Below are 27,211 nucleotides of genomic sequence, written 5' to 3' on the forward strand. Positions count from 1 at the left end.
GTTTCACTTTTGTTTTAATAAACGGAGCATATATTGGTGCGTTCAAACAGAACATGACTGCTGGAGTTCAATCCGAATTCATCGCTTTAATAATTCGTTGAACTTCGAGCCTGTTTTGTGAGTAGAACTCTTGTTTGGGCTAGTTGGTACATTCTGAATCAAAAATAATTCGGCGCGACGGATGAATACAAAGAAGTCACACAAAAGGCGGTAATCCTGTCGTTTGTATGACTGCTTTGTCTTCGTCCGTCGCGCCGTATTTTTTTTTTTTTTTCTGTTTGGTGAACGCGTTCAAAACTAATAAAGAATAATAAGCTTCAAAGGATGCCTTGAATCTGGCGATCAGTGGTCATTTACTGTGCCTGTTTTGTGTGGTGCTTGTGTTTTCCTTGCAGGTACCAACTATAGCCAACTAGGGCAAGCAATCGAGGTGCATACACATGTGGGCTGCTTTTAGTGGACCAGCACAAGATAGGTTGCTAGCAAAAAAAAAAAAAAAAAAAAACGGTTATGTTGTTTGCCACTGGAAACGTGGCACATAGGTGTGGTGGCATATTCGTATTCAAGAGAATTTGCATAGGTGATTGCAAGCAAATAATGGGTGTGAGGTGCTGATGTCCAACAGTGTAATGGTAAAAATAGAGAAACGAATAAGTTAGAATATACAGCCTAAACTTTTTGAAGAGTTGTGAAAGGGGTTAGCAAGGCATGCAGAATTCCACAAACTACACCTTGGTGCCCACATAGAAAGATAGCAAAGCTGGCAATGAGTGGGGGAGTCCTAATCTAAGACTTGCATACCTTCTGGTAATCTTTTTCTGAAGTGCAAACCGCTGGAAATTGAAGAAAAGAAATTGCTGCATGTGTTAGGATGTCCACCGAACAACAGCTCTGGATACACTAGCAGCAACAGTGATACACTAGCAGTATAACAGGCTTGATACCAAAAATTAAAATTCATTATTTGCACTATGCAGTGTAATGCACTGCACTTGGCGAGAGCTGTGGCTGCACTTTATAGAAGAGTTGGAGCAACATTAATCACTATGCCTAGTTATCTTGTTACCATAGTAACCACCCAGTTTACAACGAGCTTAGATTTAGTCTTTGAAGTCAGGAATTGAAAGCGTGTTGTGCTTGTTAAATTGCATCACCAACCACAAGATAGTGTTCACAACGTTCAAAGAGCGAATGGCATGTGGCATGCAACTATACGAATAGCAATGACTCAATTGTTTTGAAGTTCGATGTAAAATAAACATTTTTAACCAGCACCTGCATTGTATGGCTACATTTGCCAGCAGTCACAATTAAAGGTCGTAACTGCCATGAATTAAGGTACACGATATTAATCAGGTTAGTGAAATAAAATTAAAGAAGCCAAGCTAGCAAGGATAATTGAGCCAAGCAAAGATAAGCACAACTAAGCTATAGACAAACATACTAGCACAGCTAAGCTGCATTTGGCCTAGCGTGTTTTGTTTTGTGAGTACGCTTTTGCAGGCTAGTTGGTGCCTAAGCATTCTGTTTTTTTTTGCGCAAAAAAGAGTGTTTTGTTTATTTTATCCTTGGTAGGTTGAGGTGTACTAGAGAGGCCAGCTCCCCATACAAGGAGGCCTAATGCTGTGAACTAAAAATAAAAAAGTTCAAAAGCATATACCAACTAGCCAGCCAGCTGTATTCACTCATCTGTCCATTGTTATTACTGAGTAAAGCAGTGACAGTTAGCAGGCAGTGATATTCACGTTTCTTTTCTTTCTTTTTTTTTAAACATTTTCTCGACAGTTTTCCTCAAATAATTTTACACTGATTTTCATGTTCTCAAGACCATTCGATGGTATATCACTCATTCCTTCACTGCTAAACATAAAAAGTAGGCAGGAACTATTCTCTGATTTGTTACATAGTTCACCATGTCTAAATTCACTTTTATTTTAATTAAGAGCCCAAACGAAACCTGCAGTTGTGAACCTTTTGTTAACATGCATTTAAAATTGACCATCAATTTCATGCAGCTCTGCCAGACACCATGCATCTGCAAAGGAGTCCATGTCCTCGGTCTGCCTCCACTGGCCGAGCTCCTCTAGCTGCAATGCCACAAGCTTCTTTCACCGAGTCTTCTCCTGACACTGAAGGGTTCTTGTTGGTCGCAGGGCATGAAGCAACCATGAATCGAAAAAACTCATACGAAAATCTCCTTTCCAAGACCAATTTCCATAAAATAACCCTTCCTGGACTATGTACTGTAAACCCTTCAGTGCAGTCTTGAGGAGCAATATCTATGCTCTCTTGCTACCTGTGTATTTCTTCAGTCTTCTTCTAAAGACGCCACTGGGGTTCTCATATCCAAATCCGGCAAACATTTGTCCCTTGACAACCTAAGGCTTATATCACTGACTATAAAATCCCCTGAAGAAATTCTTCGCCTGCACCTTCTTAAATTCCTCTCACGTCCAGTGTTTTCCCAAGCACCTTGTACGGACACAGATCTGGCGTTCTATTCAGGATATTCTCGTTGAGCTCAAAGAGGCTGCGTTGACATTTCCAGTGCTAAGTTCTATGTAGCTCTTGCTGTCGATTTGGAAGAAGCTTTTGATGTCTGCAGCTGCGGTCAGGTTTGATCCTGGCCACAGCTAATGGAGGCGGAATGTAAGGCACCTGTGTACTGTGCGATCTCTGTACACATTTAAGAAACTCAGGAGGCCAAAATTATCCGGAGCCAACTAGTACAGCATCCCTCCATAACATGAGTTGCTATGCTGGATGTTAAAACCCATAAGCTTGATTATAAAATATGAATTTTGTTTTTCAGTGTTGTGTAATTGCCCTCCAGTGCCTCTGTACTAGGAATTAGGAAATTCAATTGTCTGTAACAAACAAAAAGTAAAAAAGAAAAGGTCCACAAAAATGTTTCGTTAGAAGCTCAACTTTTAAACTGCTCATTCCAGACTTGCACAATAGTCCTGGTAAACTGCTTGAAATTGTTATTATTCGTCAAATTTGCCTGCTTTCTGTTTTGTACTTTTGTGCAGGAACAGGAGCCAAGCAGAGAAGGAAAACAGAGGTGGATATCAAAACTGGCAAGCATTTGCATTTGTTGGGCGTAGAAAAAAAAGTCTTCTAAGTATTGATAATTCGTAAGCGGTAATTGAAAGGTCGTCATGAAATGTTTGATGTATAAAGCATGAAGCATGAAATGGAATGTTGATTGTCAGTGCCATCCTTGCTCTGAACATTGCCTTTATATGCCTAGATATGAAAAGTGCATTATCTGGTGCCGAACAGTTTGTCATTGCCTGATACTTTTCATGTCCATTTATTGTCTTCAGCATTTCGAAGTTTTCCTTTTTACAAATCATTCATAATGTATGGCGCCTTATTCTTCTGAGCCCCTAGCATATAAACAGCGTATATATTCATGTGCAACTTCCGCACAGAATAACCCCGCCGGGGTGGCGCAGTGGTTACGGCGCTCGACTACTGTTCCCAAGGACGCGGGATCGAATCCCGGCCTCGGCGGCAGCTTTTCGATGGAGGCGAGAAGCAAGGCGCCCGTGTGCTGTGCGATGTCAGTGCACGTTAAAGAACCCCAGGTGGTCGAAATTTCCGGAGTCCTCCACTACGGCGTCTCTCATAGCCTGAGCTGCCTTGGGACGTTAAACCCCGCAAACCAACCAACCAACCATCCGCACAGAATACCACGTAGGGCATAATTTTCTTTCTATTTACTTGCCTATGCTTGGACTGATTTTATTGGCATAAGAGACTGTGCTGCATTTCTGCTTAAAGGAGTAGAGACAGCAAATATTTCTGGAATGATGTGCAGCACATTACTTAACATGAATATTCATATGGATTGTGTGAAAAACTGCCAGGCAATGGCTGTGACGTCATTGATGCACTGAAGTAACATAAGTGTACAAAAACTGCAGTATGGTCACTGCTTTTTTTTTTGTTCATTTTAATTCACGCCAATTCTTATGCAAGTTCGCCTAAAACGTAGAATTGTAAAGAAATGAATAACCAGTGATTATATTGCGGTTCTTGCATGTCTCACTTGGCCTCAGCACCTCCATGACATCACAAATGTCGTTCAGAGGCTGAAATCGAAGCTACGGGGAAAAAAAAATCTCATTATTTAGTTGGTATGTGTGAATTCCATGTCGGGATTCATGGACACTGCTGTTTTGTGCACTGTTCCAAAGAAAAATTTTGCATAAAAAATTTTATACTTCTTTATAGGTGGCCACTTCAAATTTGGATACATTTTATGTTATCCGAATCTAGGCTGGCCGCATAATAACGACTTCACGCGTGGTCACTGATGCCCTCCGAGGTTATTATCAAAACAGTGTTGTTTTTTCTTTAATAGCCTCTTGGAGCCAAGGTCATCGAAGCCAGGAATTTGACTTCAGGTGCAATACGAGGAGCCAGTGCCATGCTTCTTCTTTGCACGTGCGGTGCTAGCTTCTTCTGCTGTTTCGCTTGTACCTCACACACCTGCTGCTTCTTCACACACCTGGCAAACTTTATTTGCGCCATAAATATGTCCACAGATGTAGGTACATCTTTGGCTGACACAATGTCTGTGTCTATGCCTATAAGGCGGTGTCTGCGCTTGGAGTGCCGGTTTTGAACGATTAATAATAATAATAGTAATAATGAAGCTTTATTCTCCACAATATTTACACAATTTTTTTCTGCCGCACCTAAGCACCTTGGTGCTTGTGAGTGGACCAGCAGAAGCAGTGCATACCATGCATGCAGCGGACAATGCAGTTTAAACGGATAATATAAATTTGATAAATTCTGTTGCGTAAAAAACGAAAGAAAAAAATGTTGATATGATCGTAAAAATCGCTAGCATATTCATGCTAATGAGCTAGAACTTAAGTATAGATACACAAGGATACAACATGAGCATGGTACAAATTTTCACACACATTTCTCGCGAGTAAAAAAGAGACAAAAGAAAAGCAATGAACTTTCAAAGCAACAAGCCACGAACTGCACTTTCGATTTGCTTCTTAACTGAAGTCGCAATAATGGTTATCGGGCTGAGTGAAAATGTAGCAGAGCATTAAAATAGGACATCGCAAAAATTACAGTACATTTCGCATTCCACAATGTTTTTTCTTGTGTTTGTTTTTAGAGCTCTCTAGCCCTCCAGGAAAGGTGCTCAATCAGAACATGTAGGTAGGCGCTTCATAAGGCGGCCGAGTTAAAAACAAGCTTTATTTTACCGGGCATATAATTTGCGGACGTAGCCTATAGTATGTATCGCATCGTTGATGACTCCCACTTTTGCATTTTGCCAATGTTTGCCTGTCAGGCCCTTGGTTTCAGTCAGATGGTTGTTGGCAGGCAATAGTTAAGGTTAAAATAAACTAACCGTGAGCATGTTTTGATCCCCCGGCGGTGTGAGCAGATGAGCTTTGCTGGCCACCTCTTTAGACCATCGTAGCAGTCAAACATCACATGTGTTTGTCAGTCTGTCATGCTGTGCATTGCATGTTGTCATCTTCATTAACTTCCACTCGTGCACAGTGAACCCAGAAAACACCACTACCACATTGCTCTCTTGAGGTGCATCAAGGAGCCCAAAATTTTAAACTGCGCTTATCACCAAGGTTCCCGGTCATTACCTATTTCGCAAGTTGAACCTCGAAACCCGATGCGCTATCTCACCAGATTTGCATTTGGCCTAACTGCACTAAATCTCCCACCTTTGTTATTTTTTTCCAGGTTGTGTAATCTTGAGCAAGAACAAAAGGTTAAGGCTCGCGATTGTTTGCTGGGTGAAATCATCTTCCATGGAATCGTCTCTAGTGTCTACGAGAATGAATAATCTACGCTTTCTAAAAGTTGCTTTATATGTGGTTATTGTGTGAAAATGCTGCGCTTTTGAAAGAACTGCAGTTGATAGCAGTATGATAGCAGTGCTTGTTTGAAGAGCAGCAAGTTTTAGGTGTCCTGATTGTAGCAGTGGCTGAATATTGGATTGTTCTGACAAAGAAGGTTAGCAAATTTGATACAGTCAGTGTAAACTTCATACTTGTCAAAGGTCGCACTTTTGCCTACCTTGTAAAGAAATATATTTCTACCACAAAACAATATCAGTCAAATATGGCAGAATTAGATGAAATGCATTAGCTTAACTTATTTTTTCAGCATTAATTAATAGAAATTTGGGAATTGTATTTGTCATGCAGAGCGATATTATTAGCAACGAATGGTCTAAACCAGAATTCTGCTTCTGCCAGCTACTATAACTTGTTCCTCTTAGTTTCACACATTTTGATACATTTCTGCTATTTTCTCCTCACCAGAGTTTTTTTTTAGACACAGACCTTTACGGACAAATTTTGGGCTGTCATTCTGATCAGGGAGAGATATAAAGGCTGTTCTTGGCTTTGTAGTGTACTTGAGTTACCACTGTTCATAATGTTACCTTGCGTTTTTGTTGCACGTAGAATCGGGCAGCTTATTAGCATGATGCCAAGGAATCAAGTTAGTCGCAAGCATGCGCAGGTTATTCTCACTGATTTCTGCTTTTCAGGTGGCAAAGAAGAAGTCAGTGTAAGTTATTGAAAACACAGACGGAGGAAGGAAACAGAGGAGAAGGGCATCGGGAGATTTTTAAAAAATCTTTCCAGAGCATCAGAAAGGCCTCTACGAAAACAGCTTGTCACAAATAGGACAAGGAACAGAAGACACGCATAAAAGAACCGAGAAGAAAAATGAGAAAGCCAAGAAAACTTCGTGCTGTGACATCTTGTTGTCATGATTTTCCGGATATTCAATTTCTTTCCTCGTCAGCACTATCGACCGACTGCTTGCGCATGTTGTGCCTTTCTTTTCTGTATGGTGCTTGTGCCCCTTCATAAATTTTAGAAGCCTGGGTGCTTCTTTGTGACATTGCTAATTTGTTAATTGCTTCTGTATGGACCTTGCACATTTTCTGCTAGTGGTGCTAGCTGATGCAGCCTTGTGTATTTCTATAGTTCTGCCTGGTTTTTTGCTTGGAATTAATATGCAGGAGAAAGCTTTGTTTTTGAAATCGTAGTAGTTTAATTTCTTTTGGAGCCAACTTCCTCACCGGAACGTTTTGCATATTTGTTCATAAATCCATCTCTTGCTTACTAATTATTAGTTAAATGAAACGCAGCATTTATGAATATTTGAGCTGGTTGGAAAAAATTTGCATAAAACAAAGCAGATGCTACATTGCTCAGGTTCAAGTTATGAGACAATATGATAGATAATCTGACAAGCTTTGTATTTGTGCAATGTGACAAGTGGAAGTTCTTTTCTGTGATCATAGCAGGAAAATCTGCCAAACTTGTGGCTGAAATATTATATTTGCTTGCATTATGAATGCACCTTTTTCCCATAGGAGGTATGATCCTATTCAGTGAGAATGCAACTAGAGCTAACTCTAGCTCGTCTTGCAGTATTCAGCAGGAAGCCCAACCATAAGTTTCTGCCGTCCTTAATATTGCAATACGAACAGATAAACCTTTTGTGGCCAGCTGATTATGTCGGTTTTTATTTTATTACATTCTTATTGGTGGCTTGTCTTGTAGGATGAAGTATTTGTGTTTTCATCTTTGAGGGGGGCGTAGTTGATGTGGGTTTAAAAAAAAGGGGGTATCTGTTAGCATTCTCTCTGGTTATAGCAGACTGCATGTCAAAAGAAAGCAGTGCATCTGTTACACAAGGAACAAAAAGGTAGTTTTTGAGAGCCAAAAGGGGGCTGCATTCATTGAGTAAATAGGGTACATGAACAGAGTTTGCAATGCTTCATAGAGAAGTCTAAACAGCTCAAAGGTACACGTTTATAATTGGTCAAGAGGAGCTGGCTAAAAAAATCCTGGATGAATCTTGCAGCTTCTGTTTTGATATGTGGTTTGCATTTGTGATAATGGCTTTGTTGTTTTGTATCTTACCCGGATTCATTAATCTGTTATCTCCCTTTTCAGTGTATCTAGTTTGTTTCCCTCCTTGTTCCGATGTGGTCTAATGGCTTGAGCAGTATCGTGCGGCGCGCAGCATTCTCTTGTAAATTGTTCATTATTGTTCCCTCTCATTTCTCTATCATTGGGTCCCCTCTCCTTTTTTAAACATGTAGGCATTGTGACTTCGGCATTGGCTTTATTGATGTGCTTCATCCCTGCTCTGTTTTTGTGCATTTTACAATGTTTACTTGTGAAGCCATAGAAATTATGGCATGAAGTCAGAAGTGCCTTCCTGCTGTATTGGTCTAGTGCACATTCTAGCTTTTATTTCCTTCCAAATGATATGGGGTATTAGCACACTACCCTCCACATGGGTAAAAATCCTGTGCAATGATATCTTCTTGCATTAACATCTTATGTGCCACATCTCTGCTGCCATGTATTAAAGAAATTATTAGCAGACCCAGTGACGTATGCTAAAGTACTGTTCTAAAAAATGTGCAGGAGTTTCTGTTCTGTGCAGTAATGCCAATGATCGATCTTTTAACATAGAAGCGGCGATTGAAGCGGAATCACTCGCAGGCTTTTCTTTTCATGTGTAGCTTCAGCGCTTTGTCGACATGTGGCACACCGATGCGTATAGCTATTAAAATGGTTGTTACAAACACAATCCAGATCTTGACAGAAACCGTATTTTCTTTGCATTTCATTTTATGTAGTTTTCAATTGTAGCTGAATATGAAGGATTCGTCTATATCGCTGATCCCTGAGGGCACGAATGCCCAGTGGAGTGAGCATTTTATCCGTGCCACAGAAGTTGATGCATCATTTGCTTTGCTCAGTCATTTGTGTTTTACTGAAAGAGAAAGAGATTATGCAAAGAAGTAATATCAAACAGTGTTGAATAACTGCTTTCAATTGTTTCTTTGCAGTATGCAACCGTCACCAGGAGTTGTTGCCAGCTCGGGTGGTTAAGATAGTCGGCACTGAAGGGTCATATGTCGTGGCAGTGGAAGGTATTGACATCAAATCGGAGCCTGCGTTGCCATCAGGTACTGAAGATGGGGTATTGCTAGACTTGGGAGAATCTCAGCCAATGTCGCCGTCGGTTACTGACCAAAACCGTACGTCTTCTGCTTACAAGTCTGTTGAATCCTCCGACCCTGTGGGTGTGTTGACTGTGCACAGAAAGCCCTCAGGCTTATCGGACGAGGACGCTGGTCACCTGGTTTTGCTCAATTCCTATTCACTGGCAAGCTGCCGAGCTACATCCCCGCAACCTTCAACTTCAAAGGCAGCCTCTACCAATGCGTCGTTGTGTGGAGCCTCGGAATATGGAGTGGATGGGTACAACAGTGAATCGACCGATGGTAGTTTCGCTTCAAAAGCCAACGTGCTGGAACCAGAGTCTGGACTTGACTCAGCTTCGGAAAGCCAGGACCATCCTTCGAGAGCCAAGCGTAGCCAAAGAGATGGGAAGTTGCCCAGTTGCAGAAAAGAAAGGCGTACTGAAAGCAATCTTAATGCAGCAAGACGGTATCGGCAGAAGGAAAGTCAGGAGCGCAGAAAATTGAATAAAGAGCTCGCAGCACTTGCAGAAACAAACGCCACTTTAAAAGCGGAGGTTAAGGAAATAGAACATCAAATTTCCTGTCAGAGAAATCTCTTCATGCAGATTCTTGGGGCCAACCAGACAAAGTAACAAACATCCAATTTCATCTAAGGGTCATAAGTACTTCAGTTATATTCGTAGCTTTGTTTAACGGCTTCAGTAACACAGATGTCAAAAATACTTGGAATGTACAAAATTGTAAATCTTAAATATGCCATTTTGAGTGCAACAAAAGACGTGTTCCAAAACAATGTTCAGAGTACTAAGATATTGTGACATTTTGTTGATAAAGCGAGATTTGTCGACCCATATTTGTGCCATTATGCATAGCTTGCAGAGAAATTGTAGTGTGAATTATAGTTTTCCACAGCTGTGCCTGTAATGTTTTAGCTAATGTATGTTCCAGGGCATGACCTCTTGTCACAACTTAGACAAAACTTATCTAGTATTTAGTATGTACTGTACCACAGCAGTTAGGGTGCTCGACTGCTGTACCCAAGGATGCAGGGGCCACTTTTCGGCAGAGGTGAAAAGCAAGACGCCTGTGTGCTGTGCGATGTCGATGCACATCAAAGAACCCCAGGTGTAGGTGTTCAAAATTTTCGGAGCCCTCCATTACGGAGTGTGTCATGGCCCGACTTGCTTTGAGACATTAAACTCTATAAACTAAACCAAACCTGTACCAGTATGTCATTTTCATAATCACCCTTTTCAAGTTACTTGTCAATCTTTTGTGCACATTATATTTCTGGCGGTTTACTTCAGCATCATTTTGTTTGCTTGCATGTCTGTCATACCAACATTATGTAAAAGCATGAACTTGAAGTAAATAAAAGCCTGTTTCCTTGATTGTATCTTAGTGTGGCTGATGTGTTGCTCTTTCATACATGTGTCGTCATGGGTACACATATTTTCAGTACTCTTCAAATCTGAATTATTAAGTTTACTGTATATGGCAACACCAGTTTTCAGCACATTCTTTGTCCTGATTTGCTATCTCAATGCATGCTGAATGAACACTCAAAATTCTATTGTTATCAAGGAAGAATAATTGTGTTTAGTGTTTAATGTTATGTTGGTAAACATAATTTGCTCTCTGATTCCGTGATATAGAAGGATGATGCAAATTAATTTTTTTTTTTGTGATGTCAAAGACAGCTGTGTCGGCAAACTAACTACTATTAACTAATTGCAGACTAATTAACTGCTATCACCGATCATGTTCCCCACATATGAGCCGAACTCCGTGGTATATTTTCTTAAAGGTGAGTGCATGAGTTGTATATGTTGTGCTCTATTGTGGAGTTCAGGTAAAAAAAAAAAAAAAAATGTTCGAAAGACATATAATTAACATTTGACGAAGACAAGAACGTACGTAACATATACATTTTGGGTCTGCATAGGAGGTTTCGGGAGCAGAGCAAATTAGCTTTGCCATCTTCTATTTTTTGTAAACAAGTATACAAATGGTGAGGTAAGATTCGGTCGTGCCGCCCTTGTCCTAGGTTAAATATATATAAATGAAGCAATTTTTCCAGACTCGCGTATGTGCGTAATGTATATCCTGATTTACTAGGGAGAAGTTGGCAAATGTAACTCAATTCGTTTTGGTGATACAACAGCGCTGAGACCTTCATCAGCGCATCGATCAGAGCAAAGTACGAGGTTATTTGGGAGCGCTTTTCTCCTTGGCATGTTCCGAACCATGCAACAGGAAGGGCACCAAATGGTTGTCCGCTGCACATTCACGTAATGGGGTGAGGGCAGGTTCAGAGGGTCTGGCCTAAAATTATTTATAATTCTGTAATATTTGCAAGAAGCTAAGTGCACACAGCGCACCGCGTGTTTCAGTTTCGGTTTCTGGTTGCACCGCACTATTTTATGTAGCGGATGCGGGTCACTCAACTTCTGGGTCACGTGAGCTCTGCACGAGCGATTGTGGCTGAATGTAGCGCGCGTTGTCAGAAATCGGAGCTTTGGGGAGTGCTTTGAGTGCGATCGTGAGTGCTATTTCCTCGCGGTTCCCATCTTGGGCTGGCGTACTGACGCATTTGACCAACGGCTAGTACGAAGCAACCATAGACGACGTGTGCTCTTCGACGCTGCCGTCGGCAGAGTCGACCGCCGAGGAGCTCAAGACCATGTCTGGCGATCACCGGACTGTCATCAATGGGAGCCCGAGCCAGTATGTGAAGCTCAACGTAGGCGGGTCCCTCCATTACACTACTATTGGGACCCTCACCAAGCACGACAGCATGCTCAGAGCGATGTTCAGCGGACGAATGGAGGTTCTTACAGACTCTGAAGGTGAGTAGTCGTCGTGTTGATCTCTCGACCGTGTCGCTGCATATTATGCCACTCCCATCGCGAGTCATCGCGCCGACGAGTAGTGCATGCTCCGGTCCACTTTCCGAGCTTCGCTCGGGTAGTGTTTGTGAACTCTGGTTGCACTGGGTGGGGTTGCTTGCTATCCTACGGTGGCCGATTATTTGTGAATCGGACGCCCACTTACCTATGGGTGACGGCTGTGTCGTTCTTAATAGAAGTCTGCTCTGCACTCCTTAACTCTCTTTCGCTATTCCGTAGGCTGGATCCTTATAGACCGATGTGGAAAACACTTCGGCACTATCCTGAACTTTCTGAGGGATGGCTCAGTGCCTCTGCCGGAGTCGTCGAGGGAGATCGCCGAGCTGCTGGCCGAAGCCAAATACTACCTCATTCAGGCACTCGTCGAGAGTTGCGAAGCTACCCTGCAGAAAAAGGAAAGCTGGCAGGAGCCAACTTGCAGAGTTCCGCTTATAACTAACGAGAAAGAAGGGAACTTGCTAATAAGCACGTCAACGAAGGTGAGCTTTACAAGTTCAGCCTCGATTTCCGAACGATTATAGTGTAAATCGCAAACGTCGGAAAACAAGTTTCAGAAGACGTGCTTTTGACAGCATATCTCAGTGCAGTACATGACTCATTATTTTTCATCCCAACATGAATATTTATGAACCTGCTTACTTTACTGACAGCAGTGTGCGCATATTTGTGCACTTCTGTGTTGCAGGTTTGAAACCTGTTGCAGCCGGTGAAAGTACATGCTTCTGAACATCTTATCTTTATGCTGTTTCAGCCCCTGGTCAAGCTGCTTATCAATAGACATAACAACAAGTATTCATACACCAGGTATGCTTTCTTTCTTTTTTTTACACCTGTTTGCCTGGATAAGATGTATTACTCATGCTATTTCCTGTGTTGCTCAAGATTGGTGAGCAGTCCGAGTAAACAATGCATCTACCTAGCAGGGTGCTGTAGCATGTGTTCATTTTTGGATGATTTGTGTCTTACATGTGTAACGATTGTTCGCAATTCAGAGCTAAAGCATGTCTTTTATCTTAGTTGAGGCCACTCTATAGGATAGTCTGTTTGTATAGTCTTGGAAAACTGTAGAGTACCATTGATTGCTCTCACCTAGGATATCCCAAGCGTAGCCATAAACAGTATTCTCCATTTTTTGTTTTGTTTAGGTGACTGGTGTGTTTGGAACCGTAAGTAAGGTGTGCTGCTCTTGAACACCGAATAGTTTATTGTTTAGTTATTACGTTTAATTCATTTTATTTCCAGTTAGATCATGACATTGTATTTGTAAGAACTATCTGTGGAGTGAATAGTTCCCCAATGCAATATGTTGGACGAGTTAGTTTCGGACATCCATAATAATAGCCCACTTGAGAGCACAAACGAGAAGAGGAGGGGATACAACAGCGCTCTTCTTCTCTTTTGCGCCGTTATGGGCACTATTGTTATGAATATTTCCCATAGGTGGTGGTTGCTTCATCACCAGAAATATTGTTTGTTCCAATATGCTGATGCCTTTTGTGGAAATGCTGAGTGATTAGAGCATTCCCATGGGATCATGTGCCAGTTATTTACTGCATATTTTATATGACAAACATGACAAACATTATTTGCCCGCTGCATTTGTGCTTTATATTCCCCCCATACAGGAACTCTTTTGATCTTAATTAATTTTGATACTTAAAGACGTTTGACCGTAGATACCATGCACTCTTGCTCTGCACATTGTGGTTCTGGGCTTATTGAGATTTACATGAGATTTACATTTTTGACAAAAGTGTGCACATAGTCACTTGCTACAGGATCAAAACCAAGCACAGCAAAGAAACTGCTCTGGTGATTTTTTCTTTTTTTTTTTTCCACTGAAAAGATTAAAGTGAGATGCTACAATAGGCAGTACAGTTTGCAGTGTTGAGAAAAGCAGCACCATGTGGTTTGGTGGTGGCACAACAAAAATGCTATGTTCGTGTTGCATTGAAAGTGAGAATTGTGTGACTGAGGTGCTGACTCTCAACTTACTGTTGACGCTTTGTTAATATGCGCACTTGTGCCTTCGGTTCCTCTTCTTGGTATTAAAAAAATAATCTTTTTGGGTTCTCAGTGCTTAGGAACTTCATGGTCTCCTGTACTTGTCCCACATGTGTAATGCTTATACGAAGTGTCTGAATCGAATGAACTTGTAGATTTTTACATGGACAAGTGCTACGTCCATATCGCGTTGCTACTGCAACGAAGAGTTGCTAAATGGGCAGATCTTAATTTGTTTTGCTATGCAAATTTGTTTTCATGGCCCCTGACTTTGTCGGCAATTTTCCTTGCAATGTTTTTGTGCAGTGAAGAGAAGATTTACCCCACGACTAGGCAAAAGGATAGCCTGAAGCTACTAACACCAAAGTTACCTGTAGCTTCTATGCCTGGAAAGGGCAACAAATAACATTCAGGTCATACTTAGTTACTTAGTGTTGCAGTAAAGTATAGCACAATATACAACTTCTTTGCGAGTCTTGTTTTAATTACAAATGACTTGAAGCCCTCACTGAGAAAAAAATAATTGCTGAGAAAACTGTTTTCTTCTGGTTTTTCCAGCACATCGGATGACAATCTTCTGAAAAATGTAGAGATGTTTGACCGGCTGTCGCTGCGGTTCTGCAGCCGTGTCTTGTTCATAAAGGACGTTATTGGTAGCAATGAAATCTGTTGCTGGACCTTCTATGGCCATGGCAAGAAAGTGGCTGAGGTTTGCTGCACCTCCATTGTCTACGCAACGGACAAAAAGCACACTAAAGTAAGTTGCTCGTACTCTTTTTTTACACGTGTGCAGCAAGAGCCTGCACAACTGTCTGGGAATAGGAGCATGGCATAGCAGGAAAGAGTTGAGCTTGTTTGTTTGTGAAGGTTTCATGCTTACATTTTTAGCTTCGCTAACTTGGAGACTGCTTTTTCAGTTTCCTTTCTTTCTAGCAGTTTTGATATTTAATTGCTTTTATTTGCTCTTTTTGCAGGTTCACAATTTTTAAAATGTGAACCTAGTTTATGCTCCACTGCTGTTAGAGCATTTGATGCTAATTTGTAGGAAAGCATGATCGCAGTTGTGCCCAGTCATTTTATTTTGCTGTTTATTCTGTGGAGGCAATAGAGCTATAGAAAAAAGCAGCTTTATTGTGAAGTCAGTGTTATGGTGGCAGTGGATTTAATTATTTAATTTAATTAATTTAATTAGTTCTTACTTTATCTTACAAGCCCAGTAGATTGTTGACTTGGAAGGTTTATATTATAAGCATAAAATGCTCGACTGTCTAAACAAACTGTAAAAAAAAGGCCAGTTCACAAGATGCATTCTGATAAAGGTACTATAGAAGAAATGTAGTTTACCACTTATATCTAGGCAAAACTGCAATAAAAACACGGAACAAATACTATACACTAATCTGCACAGGTATGTATCACTAGGCTGTGAACCATAGTATATTCACTTCTGGGTATATATATTTTGTCTGGTATAGAGTACTGTATGGGGCCCGCCGGGGTGGCGCAGTGGTTACGGCGCTCGACTACTGTTCCCAAGGACGCGGGATCGAATCCCGGCCTCGGCGGCCGCTTTTCGATGGAGGCGAAAAGCAAGGCGCCCGTGTGCTGTGCAATGTCAGTGCACGTTAAAGAACCCCAGGTGGTCGAAATTTCCGGAGTCCTCCACTACGGCGTCTCTCATAGCCTGAGTCGCTTTGGGACGTTAAACCCCACAAACCAACCAACCAACCAGTACTGTATGGGCTTGGGCCAGCCCAAAAGCTCGGGCTCGAGCTATATTTGCGCTGGCCCAAGTATAGTTGTGCTTGCTTCAGCGGCAGCTGAAGCTCAACAATCAATGCAAGCATCGCTTCCAGTAGCACGTATGCTAGTTGGCGGCAGTACATTTGTGTGCTGATCAGTGAGTGGATGAACTGCAGGACATCTCCAGAATTGATGTTGAAATTGTTGAGTGCAAACTTTCAAATCCTGCCGGAAATCCCGATGAATCTGCTGCTTCATCTGGAAAGCTATCGCCGTCCTCCTGGTTTCACTATCTTCTACAGTTGGGCAATGGTGATGCGGCCGTGAGACTGAACACAATGACACCCCCCTCTCCCCTGTGGATTTAGTCGAGCTGGTCCACTTGCGGCAGCTATGCCGTTTTCGCGTCATTCTCAGTATTTTACCATTATGAAAAAACTTAGATAATCGTGGTAAACATCTTCTGGTTGGCCAGGACAGGAAGATGTCATTGTATCCGATATTCCATCGATAATTGGTCGTTATATATGGTATAATTTTAAATAGAGGCAATGCGGGGAAACGGATAAATCCCAAGAATTTGATCATTATAAGCATTATATCAACATACCTAGCATCATTATAAGTGGATTAAACTGTATGCACAAGTAGAAAGGAAAGTCTCTCTTTTCCGCACACTCTCTTCAAAGAGTAATTAACCATGGCTTGTGTAACCGGTTGCTGAAAGGCTTGCAGTGAGTGCAAATTCTCTGTAATGCAGTTTTTTTCATTCTGCTGTAGACTTGCTGTCTGTGTAATTCTGGTGTCTCGAAGCCAGGCCATGTTGGGGCAGCTTACTAAGTTTAACAATGAAATGAAATTCAAATCGAATTTTTATTCTGTCACCCTCTTCCTGCTCTTCTTGGATGCCAGTCTGCCATATCACTATACACGCATGCCTTAGTAAAACCCGCAGTCACAGCAATGCTCATGCACAGGATTTGTTCGCTTAAAATTTTCCCTTCGGTTGTGTATATTCAGTGGTGCTTAAAGCGAAATGTTTACTAGTCCCGTTACCTACTCTAAAATCCAGGGTGTGGACTCAATGGTATTTAAAAGACTTCAGGTGTCCACGGAAACAAGCGTGACAAATATTGCACCTTTCCCTTCCCGTGAAGCAATTATTGAAGAGCCTTTCTAGACTCGGGGTAAAAATCTCGCATTGGTGAGGTTTGTCCCTAAGGCTCCATAAGTGACAGATACTGCACCTTTCCTTTCCTGTAAACCAATTACAGAACACCGTGTGACTTTGATGCGTTCAACGAAAGCTTGTTGTGTTCGACAAGCGGCGCGCGATGTACTGTATGCAGCATCAGGGCTCAGGCTTTCACATTTCTCCACTGCAGATTCTGCAGTGGAGCGCACTGCATTTTTTCATAGGTCTTTCTAGCCCAGGCAAATAACGCTTTTATAATTATAGGTTGGTTGTCTGGCAAAAACTGTTCTCTTATGATCTTCTGAGTGTTCAACTTTAGCATTATAGCATCCTGGTCTCATGCTCTCTCTCTTTCTCTATTGTTGCCAGCAAAAAACTTGCAGTTGATTCAGAGTGCCTCTTATATACATTTTCTTGAAAACGCCTTATCAATGGCACTTTTAAGATATATTTTACAGCGAAACTCTAAATGTGCTGGCAGAGTCACTCGGGAAAACTGCTTGAAAAGTTTAGGCAAAAAATAAAGGCTATTTGCTTGATTGTACTATATACTGTACTAAATAAATTTTTAATGATTTGGGAACATCTAAAGTGAGTGTTTCTTAGATTCTCTTGGCTTCATTCAGGAACACATATCACTTCCTGTGTAGCAACGTAACACTTATTAACACCAAAGCACTACTTCGCTATGTTCACAGATTTCTGTCCGCAGACCGTGTCCGCAAACCATGTCCGCAAAATCGTGTCCACAGCAGTTGCGGGTAATTGAGCAGTGGTAGAGGTTATTGAGTGGTGTCAATCAACAGAGGCTGATGTAATGTTGCTGCAGAAAAAATAATTAGGCCAATAAGTTAATTAGGAATTAATTAGAATAACTGGTTCACAGGAAAGGAAAGGCGCAGTATCTGTCACACTTGTTCTGTGGACACCTGAGCCAGTTATTTACTGTGGACACCTGAGTAAGGGAAGGGAGGAAGGTGAGAGTGAAACGGGAAAGAGAGAAACGGGTGCCATAGTGGATATGATGTCAAGGATGTCACGCAACCTGAAGTAGAGCCGAAAAAAGGGCATAGAAAAGAATTTGGAAGTACCAAAGACTAAAAGGGGTAAACAAGAAGTGAATTAATGTGAGGTAGAAGATGTGACGTCATGCAAACGGAAGTAGGGCCGAAAAAGGTCATAGAAAGGAATTGGCGCGCAATTTGAAAGTACCAAGGACTAAAATGGGCAAACAAGACGTGAATTAATCTATTAGAAGCAACCAACAGCAGCATCCGTGCTTTCGCATTACTCCAATGTAGATTCTGCAGTACTCTTTTTAATTCTTTTGTTCCCTTGTCATATATGCATATTACATTAAAGATTAGTAGACTTCGTGGTGTAAAACTGCACAGAAGACTTCCTCTCTAACCGTTCATACCATGTGCATCTGGGCTCAACTCATTCAGATAGCTTTATTCAGTAAAATGATTTACATTGAGGATGTATATTAAGCACGGCACTCTTTTTCGTAAAAATCAATTGTATTACAAAAATTATCCCACAGTCCGTTATGTATTCAGTCTACGTTGACGATCTTCAGATAGCTTGTATGTCTTCAAACTTATCAACCTGTGAAAGACAAGTACAGTTAACAATACCGAAACTGTAAACATGGGCAGACAGAAATGGTTTCTGGATCTCTCCTCAAAAAACAGTGCCTGTTTTTTTTAATCATTCAAATGAGGCTTATAGGCAGATCCTACGTTATACCTGAATTAAACGCAATTACCAGTAAAAGACGAGCACAAATTTCTAGGCTTAACATTGGATAAAAAGCTCTTTTTCCTGCCTCATATAAATGCTCTGAAAGAAAACTACATGGTCTCTAAATGCAAGTTTAAATGTATTTAAAACGACTAGACCCAGTACACAAGTTAAACCTTCGTCTTTCAATGGGTGCATACAGAACATCATCTATAAACAGTCTCTATGTAGGAGCAAGTGAACCACCCCTTGCAGATAGGAGAACTATGCTCACATGCGCATAAATTGTGACAATCCATTCTCTCCCTAAACATATCTATTACCCACTAGTCACAAAGTCCCCATCTCTAATACTGTTTACCAACAAGCCAGTATCAATCGGGACTACTCCTCCTCCGCTTCGAAGATAAATGTCATGAATTAGACACCTAACATATATAACAGATGCCTTGCCTAATATCGCCTTGAGATCTGATCCACTACCACCTTGATACAGCTTACTCCCTCTATACAACCTCACACTGACACAGTTTCAAAGAAGACAAATATCACACGAACACGTACCAAGAAAAAAAACTACAAAGATCACGAAGCATTTTATACAGAAGTTCCAAAATAGTTTCATATGTAGGTATTAGTGTTAGTAGAAGAGAAATGCAAAAGAACAGGTTGCCTCAGCCTGCATCAATCTTTTTACTACCAAATGCTATGCCATCTGCTTACCTGTAGAAATATACTAAATAGCAACTTTGAAAGGAGTAATCTACTCTGATTTCCTCAGCGTAATCACAGCACTACACTCTAAATATGCAACACATCCCTTAGTAGGAAACATAATTCATTGCATGAAAACAGGTGAAACACAAGGTCGCGAAATTAAATTGTGTTGGGTACCTAGCTATGTTGGAATCAGCGGTAACGAGACAGCTGATGTATGCGCTGCAGCTGCCCACAGTGCTAAAATAGAGCAAAAATGCCGCATGAAGATATAATAAAATTTGTACAAAGAAAACTGAGAGCAAGATCGCAAAGTGTTCGGGACAATGAAATATAAACAACAAACTCCACCTTGTTAAACCAGTCATTGAAAAACGGATATCATGCAGTCGTCAAAAATGCTTCATTGAAGTAGTTTATCTTGCATTTGCATCGGACACTCACATCTGACACGCAACTTTGTTCTCAAAAGTGTAGTTAAGCCATTTTGTGAAGACTGGACATGAGCTCACAACTAAGGAAAAAATACTTTACAGTTTTACGTCGAACATTCCATCCTACATTGCTTCTGCTCCTGGGGGGAATGCACTTGTCAGTATGTCCTCTGTTTTCAGCTTTTTATAAGAATCAGTGCTTCTAAGCAAGCTGTGATAATTTAACAATGTCTTAATCTTTCACCAAAAGCATAATAAATACACCTCGTGCTTCGCGCATGATAGCCTTAGTTGCTTATGCGTCGTAAAACACAACAACTTTGCGGTGTCTTGCTTAATGCACCTCTGAATGAAGGCCACTTGTGTATTGCAGGTTTATCAAGTTTGTGTTTCATGAAAAATCAATGAATACCATTTAGATAGCAGTCAGATCCAACCACAACCCTTGACTTTTGCCCACTATTAGACAACCCACATCACACACAGTAATCATTAGTTGCAAGTTGGGAAAATAACCAGAGCACTGTTGTTCTGATGGGAAAGAGTTTTAGGGCATCCTATGTAGTTGCCAAAATAATGGAAATGATGCTGTCAGTTTCCACTAAAATGAATTGGTAAACAGTAGTTATAGCTTTCAAATTACTACTGCTTATGATGGCAGCCTGTTTCAGTTGCATTCATAATCTGTCTTATCACTGGGTGAATCAAGCTTTTGAAAATGAAATTGAGGGCAATGCTATGTTTGCTTATAGTTTGAAGCTTTTTGTAGAATAACTTCTGTTTTTGTGTACCGGTTTGTGTGGTTAGTTCTTAATCTGGATCCGCGCTACAAGAGTTTGACTAATGCGTAACCAGCATCCCTTCAAAATGTGTTCCAGTCTCCTTTCAATCAATATGAATCGGTGAACTAACATATTAATCTGTAGCCTATCTTTATTTTGAGTGTTGTGAAATTTCACATCTGTTGTTGGCCATAATTAAATGGGTGTCTGGTAATGAATACCTCAGGTAAGTAAACTCAGTACTCTGCATTTCTGCTTTATTGTAAATGATGCATAGTTTTCTTTAGTCTCTACTCTAGAATGAAGTCATATTCAGTGCCATTTTTTTACCGCTAGGTTGAGTTCCCTGAAGCTCGCATATACGAGGAAACACTGAACATCCTGCTCTATGAAAATCGCAATGGCCCGGACCCAGAATTGATGCAAGCAACCAGTACGCGGGGTGCTGTTGCCCGCGGTGCCACTACCTGTTACACGAGCGATGACGAAGACGAACGACGTGCCCCGGTGGGCGCGTGTAGTGGCTGCGCAAGTGCGCGCGACTCGCGAGAGTCATGTCACTTGGGCCGCATACGGAGCACGAAGCAGAGTAGCTGAGGCAGCCTGTATGTCGCTGCCTTGCTTCTTCGCGGAATCTCACCGGTGGGGGCAAGGTACAGGCAGCTATCATTTGGTCGCTGCAAGCCAAGCTTGGCGTCTTTCTGCTGTCCTTACATGGATCTCGCCTGATATGGAATGTGACGCGCACTGCAGCACTTGTCCATGGGCGGCAGCCACATATTCTCACAAGGTGGCAAGAGTGGGATGTAGGCATCTTTGTGTGAGAAGATCTTTCCTTGCTGGTACATTTCCGCCAGACAGTTATCACTTGATCTGAGAAGTGGCGCACACGGCCCTGTTGTGAGCTTTTAAAATAGGTGAGCCACGCGGTTTCTACGCCACGTGATTGTATGTTAATGGGGAACCTTTTCCGCTGGGGACAGTTTTTGTTCTCACCAGTATTGGAAGTCTTTGGAAGAGTTGAAAGATTTATCGAGCATACCAGACAACTTGGCCTGTGACATTTTCATAACGCTTGCTACATACTGTTTATCAGCTACGACCAAAGGCAGGTTCTGATAACGCACTGTGGCGTTCACCTGCCAGTTTTCGGAGAAAATGTTTTTTGTTTCCTCTCACTGTCACAATTTGGAGATGCAGTGTTCTGTTAGCGGCTTCAGAGCACACAAAAACAAATAGCGATTTGTGGCTGTAACAAGACTTCCGCCTTTTGGAGTATTTACAGATGAGCTGTTTTTGATGTCACATGTTTAAATGACCTAGCAATATATTTGTGACAGCTACACAAACAATACTGCGCGAGTGAGGCCAGACAGGTTGAAACGCAATTCGAGTCGATGCTCGTTCTTAGAGGTTGTGGAGCTGTGCTCATCTAGTGGAAAGTGACTCGTAAAACAAACAGCTTTGACAGTACCAGTAGTACCAGTTAACTGTGCCGTCTCTAAGTTGCCATGGACGATGTCAATGCCCAACCGCTTCTGTATGCCGGTGAACGAGGGCACATTTGCTGGAAGTGTAGCTGCAGAGCTGCTTTTGTGAGAATGGATTATGGGTTGACTGATATAGCTGTTGCATCAATTATCATTTTCTATACTATTATAAGAGTGGACTGAAGTTATTCCTTGATGTTGGCTCCTTTAATCCTTCTTTTGTCAGGAAGAATGAATTATGTAACTACATACGCTAACACGCATTTATGGATCTTGTGTGGGTTTCGCACGCATTGCTGGCTTAGCTGAAATTCTACCTGTTACTGCCTCCTGAGGCTCTAATGGGACATATATTGCACTTTGCTGTTTTGGTTACATTGTGTTGCCTAAACAGTGCCTTTTTTATTTTCCTGTTTTATTGGGCCTTATAACAGTGTCATTACGCTACACCGCTTGCTGAGGCATCATATGATCAGTAGCAATGTTGAGTAATTCGCCTCTTCACTTGTTTTAAAAGCATGAAGATCTCTATTTTGCAAGTTCTCTGTGGGACCCTCAGTCTAATGTTAACTTATGTGTGCGAGTGCCTTATGGCTATTGCATGCAAAATATTGAGTGTAGTACAGTTTTCTTTAACAAAGTACTGTCACATTTAGTTCTGGTGCTATGCAGTGATGGCAACTGCGGAAAATGTTCGAGCTGTGGTCATGGCCTAGTTTTGTAGTGTGCTAAATTGCTTCCTCTCGGTACTTTTAGTTTAAGTAATTGTTGGGGTTGTATGGTGTGATCTGTGCTCTAGAACTCATTTATCGCATTCCTGTTATGGGAGGATGTTCAACGAAGCCATGTCGATGCAAAGGTAATGCTCAACTTAGTTTCTGGAAGTGTAATATAGTGGTTTGAATTGTATTGCACCCATTGCGTTAGTTGCATTTGTGTTTTTTTCCTCTTGCACTGGTATTTCTTTGTTCAAACATATAGTTGCTTTTAGTATGTATAGAAGAATGCTGTTAGTCTCACAGCATTTGTCTTTTATGTTTCTTCGAGTTTGAAAATGATGACAAGTTTGGAGTTGTTGCTTCAAGTGTTTGAAAACATGGTTTTTCTTGATGAAGAGAGCTTGTGCTGTGCTGCAGTTGGGAGAGCTGTTTGAATAGTTTTGTTGCATTTTTACTCCTACATGATTGTCTCAAGGGTGTCTCAAGCACTAGCTTTCTGTTAAGAATAAGACTTTTACTTACTTAGTTCTGCTTTCACCCTCAAGTGCATTAATCTAGCACTACGGTTCTTAAGGAACCACAGAGGCTTCGAAAAAGTGCCGAGGAACTGTATGTGTGTTGGCTTCCATTTCTACCTGCCTAACGGGTAGGCAAAAAAAGCCTGCAGATGCACAGCGCCTTGGAAAGGTGGCTAAGTTTAGTAGTAACAACAGACTATAAGGTGGCACATTCCACACTGTTGGCAGTTAGTCTGTGTTTCGTACCAAATTAACTTTGGTAGGCACGCAAAGATTTAGGTGCTTGCAGACCCCCTCCCCCCAAAAATTCTGAAGGGAAGTTTGAGAGCCCTTTGACCTAGCCAAAGGCAAATTGAAAAAAAAAAAAGAAAAAAGAAAGAAAAAAAAAAAGACATTGCTACCCTAAGCAAAGCCTACCTGTATTTCGGGGTCTCGGCTTGGCTGCTTTTCTTTAAGACAGCTATATGCTGGTGAGTTACGTACACATGCGTTCATACAGAGCGTTTAGGTTTTGAACAGTATTCTCCTGGTGTGTCGTGTCAAGCCAAATTGTGCACTGTTTGAGTGATGTCTGTGTCTAAGCATAATCATTATGCTGATAGTTGTAAGGAGCATCTAGTCCTATCAACGTAAGACTATTTGTCCACTATCTGAAATGCTGTTGAGCCTGTAATGACTTGCAGAGCTACTATTGTATGTCGTTACCGGCAGTTAAGCAGGAATGTTTCCTGCCAAAAAGTAGTTAGGTGGTTGCCATATGTGGATGTTGTAAATTGTCTGTACCAATTGTTGTGATGCAACGATACACACTCAGTATTTAGAGAAATGTTTTTTTTTTTTTTCTTTGTGAGAAGTGTGTGTATTGAAATGTTTGTTATAACAGAGTTCTAGGGAGTCTGCTGAAATTAACCTACACAGTTGGAAAGAGTGATGCTATGGCATTGGCTTTAAATTTTTTTTTTTTGCATTTGCTGGGCTCCTGAGTATGGAGGCTGAGACGGAACTGATGGTACCTAAAGTACATTTTAATGATCGTCTCTTTGTTATGGTACCGAAGGTCAAGAACTATCTGACTGTGTGTGCTAAAGAATAACATTATTTTTACAATCATACCTGGAATGGCTGTTCCATTGGGACTGATGATTGTTTACACTGATTGTTTACACTGATGGCTATATGCTCTGTAAGGCCATTTATTGCAGCAACATTTATGTTTGCCTTTTGTGTTTATCTCACCTCCAAGTGACAGCAGGTGGAAGTTGAGGCCTGGGAACTGCTCTAAAGGCCTTCCTAATGCATTAGCAAACTTGCTCACTTCACGTTCCTCTTTTACTCGTGAATCAAACCGAGTGATCTGTCCGTGCTGTACGTATTTGTACATTTCAATTGTGGCATATTCCATATGCGTGCTTGCCGAGTTTAACTCGGTGAAATAAAAGCATTATGATGTCTATCTTGTCTGCCATCAGTCACACACATATTTGAGCACTTCATCGCACTACTGACTCATGTAGGACACAGTGGTAAGATGTGCACTAGGAGTGTGTGTCCTCCCTTCGCCCTTTTTCAATTGTGGTATTCAGGAAAGAAACATTCAAATGCAAGCATCCTCACCTTCCAATCATCCCCAGCATCCTTAAGCAACTTGTGAAACTTTTTTTTTTTTTTACCATATACTTTTTTGCCTACAAATTACTGTAAAAAGTTGGATGTTGTGATAACTAATAATTATTAAACTACTTTGAGAATGTTAGATCCATGGGATGCATGCCACTGACATTTCTCCTCCCGATGCTGTCTTAAGGGGTTAGTTCAAAACTTCACATTCTAATGCAGAGTATGTGATAGGTCGCAGAGAAGTGACCTGCTTCTATGCTCTGCATAAAATTGCCCACTAGAACCTGCGATATCAAACTCTCGTACATGATATGTAGTTATATAAAGGGTGCACAGCGTGATGGCTTGGTTTGGTTTAACCGATTTAACGTCCCAAAGCAACTCAGGCTATAGGAGATGCCATAGGAGCGGAGCTGGTTGCGAGGCACGGCGGCGACGCCAAACGCAGGAACTGGCGCCAAAGAGCTGTGCTCTAAAACGCGTGCTCTAGGCGACGACAAGCGCCATCAATAAATGGCGTCTTTCTCGCTTGTGGTGTAGTGTGTACGCGGAGAAGTTCCCTTCACACTGCTACCCTGGATTGACAATGTTCAGGTTGTCGCTTAGACTGCGTGTTTGTCAAAAGCATGCGGCTTTTGTCGCGAGATCGCTGAATTTTGCTAAGCCGCAGTGCCGAGAAAAAATCGCTTCTAAATTCTAAAACTCGTATTGTTATTGCTAAAGGCCAACTACAAATCTTTGATTGCGACCACGCATCTAACTGTTGCAGTTAAAAGTTAATTTTGAAAAATTAGTTAAACAAATAACTTGCTAGTTAAGTGTGTTGCCGTTTTTACTTTTTCATGTCCACCAACATTGCTAGCCCTCTTCGTACTTCAAAAAGACTATTTTTAAATACCAGTAGCTGGCTTCCCTGAAACACCCTGTATGCTGGATGCTTCGAAATGGCGTAGCAGCGCAACTGAAACCAGAAACCGGGGAAGGGAAATGCTCACAAGAGCCTTTACTTACAAGACACAACGTCCTTTCGAAATGCAATACCAACTCGCCCACCACGCTATATGTTACTGCTTACCCAGCAGAACGTTGATATGGCGTCTTACATTGTCTTGGAATAAATTGGTACTCTGTGAACTTTCAAACCTCTAGTGTTGCAAATGTGTAAGTCCAGTGCGGGAAAGTCTTCAGCTTTGCAAGATTAAGCGCGAGCCATGACCAAAATCCTAGCAGCAGCTTTTGGACATAAGGCTGTAATCGGAATGGAAGGCGCACTGGATGCTGGGCTGGCGCGCTACTCGCGCCGCCGCATCGTGTCCTTCCGTGATCCTAGATTCTTTTCTGTGCCCGCCAGAACGCATCTCTACTGTTGTCACAATAGAGGCTTTACAAAAGTTAGCGCCATCTTGTGACAGAAACAAACTGTGGGCGGCGGTCATGTTTTGTTCAGTCCGCCCGCGCCTCCCACTGAGTACGCTGTCAACGTGCGCCTTCGTGGAACTCGTGCATGCACCGGTGGTGCATTGGAATGCTCACAAGCGATTGTTTCATTTTTTAACATCACAGCAGTCGCTGCTAGCAACAAGCTCCATTCGGAATGATGCCAGCATGTTGCTGCGTGCCCTTCTGCAGCCAGCGCACCGTCGAGACGCGCACGGAATCAAGGCATACGCGTGTATGCGACCGCTCGTTCGCAAATCTAATCGGCTTTACAAGTGTTACTTGCATCATGTCAAGGATTACTGCACCTTCCTCTGACTGGGAGCTAGCTCACAGAACGTGATATCACCTAAAACAGCAATGCTGTTTTGAGTGCTATATGGAGCCTTGTGAACTTGAAGGATAAACTTATGCTGCGATGGAGGACGCGGGAGAAGGGTACAAATAAGTTCGTTGAAAACTTTTGCACGTAGATTGCATTCGCCATTGTGTATTTGACTTAAGACGATGGCACGATTACCGAAACTACTTTTCACAGTCCTATGAAATGGTAGTGCTTGGAGCAGAGAGCAATACGGTTGCGCCCGAGGTGTGCGTTTCACGCTGAAAAAGCGGCTGCCAATCCCGCGGCGTCTAGCAAAGCGGAAAAAATGACATCCCACTAGTGTGTTGTAATATGCTCACGTCCGGCCCGTTCCGAAAGATGTTATCACGTGATGATGCACGCGAAGTCCGGTCCGTGTCTAGAGCGCTCAGCTCAGGTTTGGATTCTATGCCTTTATACCTGCCAGCGTGGCGATAAAATAACGAAACGTGCGTTTCACTTTTGTGTGCTTTGTCGAGTCACCCGATGGTTTGCTAATTGACAGCCA

The 27,211-nt window shown here is 41.8% G+C and overlaps 2 protein-coding genes across 2 annotated transcripts; both read left to right on the plus strand.

The window, feature by feature from the left end:
• The first annotated feature begins 510 nt into the window (after positions 1–510).
• Positions 511–10,412, plus strand: LOC146197001 (uncharacterized). Its single transcript, XM_084597106.1, has 3 exons — positions 511–542; positions 3,033–3,064; positions 8,891–10,412. The coding sequence occupies exons 1-3, from the start codon at positions 511–513 to the stop codon at positions 9,658–9,660; spliced, it is 834 nt and encodes a 277-aa protein (XP_084453232.1). The 3' UTR covers positions 9,661–10,412.
• Positions 10,413–11,483: 1,071 nt separating this feature from the next.
• Positions 11,484–24,738, plus strand: LOC146197002 (BTB/POZ domain-containing adapter for CUL3-mediated RhoA degradation protein 3). The gene is made up of 5 exons (XM_084598723.1): positions 11,484–11,877; positions 12,157–12,416; positions 12,689–12,741; positions 14,500–14,698; positions 20,895–24,738. The coding sequence occupies exons 1-5, from the start codon at positions 11,712–11,714 to the stop codon at positions 21,153–21,155; spliced, it is 939 nt and encodes a 312-aa protein (XP_084454849.1). The 5' UTR covers positions 11,484–11,711; the 3' UTR covers positions 21,156–24,738.
• The last annotated feature ends 2,473 nt before the right edge of the window (positions 24,739–27,211 follow it).

The sequence above is a fragment of the Amblyomma maculatum genome, chromosome 3 (genome assembly GCF_055883805.1).
Source record: "Amblyomma maculatum isolate TAMU_Amacu chromosome 3, ASM5588380v1, whole genome shotgun sequence".
Taxonomy (NCBI): Eukaryota; Metazoa; Arthropoda; class Arachnida; order Ixodida; family Ixodidae; genus Amblyomma; species Amblyomma maculatum.

What these genes read in the sequence shown, in the direction of transcription:
- LOC146197001 (XM_084597106.1), top strand. Translation starts at nt 511, where the DNA reads ATGTTGTTTGCCACTGGAAACGTGGCACATAG. An exon ending in ACTGGAAACGTGGCACATAG is followed by an intron (nt 543 to 3,032) that starts GTGTGGTGGCAT and finishes ACTTTTGTGCAG; the next exon opens with GAACAGGAGCCAAGCAGAGA. An exon ending in AGCAGAGAAGGAAAACAGAG is followed by an intron (nt 3,065 to 8,890) that starts GTGGATATCAAA and finishes GTTTCTTTGCAG; the next exon opens with TATGCAACCGTCACCAGGAG.
- LOC146197002 (XM_084598723.1), top strand. Translation starts at nt 11,712, where the DNA reads ATGTCTGGCGATCACCGGACTGTCATCAATGGGAGCCCGAGCCAGTAT. An exon ending in GGTTCTTACAGACTCTGAAG is followed by an intron (nt 11,878 to 12,156) that starts GTGAGTAGTCGT and finishes GCTATTCCGTAG; the next exon opens with GCTGGATCCTTATAGACCGA. An exon ending in CGGACAAAAAGCACACTAAA is followed by an intron (nt 14,699 to 20,894) that starts GTAAGTTGCTCG and finishes TTTTACCGCTAG; the next exon opens with GTTGAGTTCCCTGAAGCTCG.